Genomic DNA, 3,323 nt, shown 5'->3' with positions numbered 1-3,323 from the left:
TTAATTAATAAGAGGAGATTGACTAAAGTAATAACCGAAACTATAAAAACCATCTTTGGAAACGAATGACATGCGATAATATCCATTTAAATACAAGATTCACCTAAACATTGTTTTGTTTATAATACGAAAGTTGAGAATTTTCAAAGTAAACTAAAATATTCCAAAATTAAATTGACACTAACCCTATAGATGCTGTTGTATGACGCATCTTTGTTACTTTCAACTATGGTCGTATTTAAGGTATTCGCGAAACAAATCGTAACGCTAGAGGAGGTCTCAGTCCGAAAATTGGGGCACGCTGGTGTGTACATAAAGCTTGTTTAGTTACAGTAACTGCGTGTTAGTGACAGGAGTAATTTAGCAACTGTTAAATTATTTCATCAACGACTCAAGTCGTATGGAAACGACAAGTTTTAGATGCGTCAAGTGATATATATTTTTCATTATAAATTTGATTTGATTGTGACGCCTGCTGGCTCACCGTCACACAAACGGACGCGCAACAAGTCCTACATTACGTCAAGAGTGAGTCCAATGTGGTGTGTACTGACTTGAAGCTGGCGTGGTGGTCCTGGCGCGGCGCGAGTGGCGTGGCGAGCGGCGTGGCGGCGGGCGAGGCGGTGGGCCGCTTCTTGAGTGCCGACTTGAGCGGCACGGCGTTGAACAGCGGCTCCTTGGGCGGGATCTCCTCCACGCGGGACGTGTCCGCGCCCCCTCCTCCCCCCGCGCCCGCGTCCGCCTCGTCCTCCTCCGGCGAGTCTTCTTCTTCCGCTGTCGATGAGATACGATCATATAGATATCGGCATCAACAGTAAACTCACGTCAATGGCTTATATGTGTAATGCTTCGATTATTACGTAACTAGCGACCCGCTCCGGCTTCGCACGATTGCAAAAACTATCAGTGTTCCTCTACTATATCATGCATGCATTATAGAAATAGACCTTTCTCTGGAATCACTATATTTACTTAAGAAAATCGCATCAAAATCAGTTGCGTAGTTTTAAAGATCTAAGCATACACACAGCGGGAAGCAACTTTTTTATACTATGTAATGATATTAACAACTTTCCTGAATCACTTCTAAGCTGTAAAGAGTTTTCGAAAAATAAATAGTAATACAGTATGTATATCTAAAAACTTGCTGTGTGGTTACGGCAATAAGAATATAGCCACCCCCTCTCTTCCCCTGGGTGTCGTAAGAGGCGACTAAGGGATAACACAGTTCCACTACCGCCTTGGAACTTAAAAAGCCGACTGATGGCGGGATAACCATCTAACTGCTGGGTTTGAAATACACAGGCCGAAGACGGACAGCAACGTCTTCGGTGCGACAAAGCCAGCCCTGCGGTCACCAACCCGTCTGCCCAGCGTGGTGACTATGGGCAAAACACATGAGTTCACTCCATTTCTGGCGCGAACTTGTGGAGGCCTATGTCCAGCAGTGGATTATATTAGGCTGATGTGATGATGGTGACAGTATGTATTAGTATATTAACTTTCGCGTAAATCTTAAATGTAACTTTAAAAGTTACTCTAAATTTTAGAGTACAATTATTTACCTACACTTGATTTAATATCATTTGAAATTAATAAACCAGAGTAAGTAGTAAGTAGAATAACTCATGAACAAAACACAATTAGTTATTAGTGTACTCACAGTCGGAGAGGTTACTGGCTATCTGGTGCGTATGGTGGCGCGTCGGGCTAGGCGAGCTGAACATGGGCGGAGGTGGAATGGGCCCGATCTCGGACAGCGCGATCGGCGGCTCCGGCAGCTCCGAGAGCATCAGTTGCTCTTCCGCGCTCACCTCGTCGCTGCCGCCGCCGCTGCCTACACCATAAACCGCTAAAAGTGAAATACGAAATTTAAGATACTACTGATACTAGATACTGAAATAAGTTAGCTGGGTAAGTGGCATATAATAAATTATATTACAGCGAGAAATATAGAGATATATTTGGGTAAATCTGATGTAGTGGTTAAAACAAAATAATAAAATTAACTTTATAAACATAGCATTGTCTAGAAACGTATCTTCCAAAAACGATACTAATTATAGTAATATTATTGCAAAAAGCGCTAGTGCTTTTCTTTATCAGAAAAAAAACCTGAACGTCGTTACGTGCCAAATATTGTAGAAAATTCAAAAAATTACAATTAAATTGAGCAAATAAAATTTTTGTATGATTACTATCCAAATTTGATTATCAGAAAAACGAAAATTTAAATAAACAGAACAATAAAATATCGAATAGCGATAAAAAAGAAAGTTAGTTACTTTAAAGGAATGTGTTGTCATTGAGAATATTATGGGCAGATGGTTTTCCTTAAACGGTAGATAATGATGGCATTCGTGATGTGACTCACCGTCGCCTTGATAGCATATCCGCCTTGGGAGCTTGCCCGCGCTCAAAGAGTTCGGTCTCTCAGGCCTCACCAATTCGCCACCGTTCTCTAATTTATCTTTCTTTGGCTCTGAAAGAGATAAAAAATATATATTAATACTCTCTGTTGGTTAAACACATATACTAAAGGTTTTAGTAGACTCAAATAAACATTCCGATGACATACTCTCTACTCTTTTGTTCGGTATCCAGTTCAGGCGATACGGTATAGTAACATACAATACCCACCAACTGCGATTACATTTTTTTTACTATAGTTAATTATGTGTGAAAAGTAGTGAATGAATGTCTAGTACTACAGATGACAAGTGTTACTATCGATATCTTTAGTACCGCTATTAGTTTAAAAAATAAAAGTAACCTTGAAATAGCTATCGGTTGCATATTTACGAGGATCCTAGCATGTAAACTGTGAATGCATCAAAGTCTCAACACAGTCGAGTGTAATTGTATCAGCGAACCGGGAACGAAAACGTCACCATACAATGTCGATAGGTCTAAAAATATCTGACATCGAGTCGAGCGACGGTCTGTGGCACGCGAGTCCCATTCATTGCCGGCGCCGACACCTATCGGCCTTCAGCACATGGTACTGTTATTATTAACACATCCTGTTTCACCGTACCAGGCACGCGGTAATAGAATCTAGAGCGTGGAGGAAGACAGTCAGCTGTACGTTTTGACATTGCTAGTTTTTTAAACTAATCGCATATTTAAATACTAGAATATATTACAACTTCGTTTGTGCCGATAAGCCTTGCGTGAAGCAATACAATAACTGGAACCTGTCAGCGGTATTACTGTTTTCGTGATTCGCAACTAATCAATTGCTTAAGAAATATTACAAAATAAATCAATTATAGTAGATTCAGTGTTAACGAACGTTTGTGTTTGGCCTTCCAATAAGGATT

At 40.4% G+C, this 3,323-nt stretch overlaps 1 protein-coding gene across 1 annotated transcript in view; it reads right to left on the bottom strand.

The window, feature by feature from the left end:
* The window catches only part of LOC123653839 (phosphatase and actin regulator 3-like), a 13,241-nt gene extending 10,143 nt beyond the window's left edge, over positions 1-3,098 (bottom strand). The window contains exons 1-4 of the mRNA XM_045589818.1: positions 3,038-3,098; positions 2,375-2,482; positions 1,664-1,852; positions 522-774 (exon numbers count right to left, since the gene is read on the bottom strand). Coding sequence (XP_045445774.1) covers positions 522-774; positions 1,664-1,852; positions 2,375-2,482; positions 3,038-3,098 — 611 coding nt within the window. The remainder of the gene's footprint in view (positions 1-521; positions 775-1,663; positions 1,853-2,374; positions 2,483-3,037) is intronic.
* Between the last annotated feature and the right edge of the window lie 225 nt (positions 3,099-3,323).

The sequence above is a fragment of the Melitaea cinxia genome, chromosome 5 (genome assembly GCF_905220565.1).
Source record: "Melitaea cinxia chromosome 5, ilMelCinx1.1, whole genome shotgun sequence".
Classification (NCBI taxonomy): domain Eukaryota; kingdom Metazoa; phylum Arthropoda; class Insecta; order Lepidoptera; family Nymphalidae; genus Melitaea; species Melitaea cinxia.
This window is presented reverse-complemented; position numbering and strand designations above follow the sequence as displayed.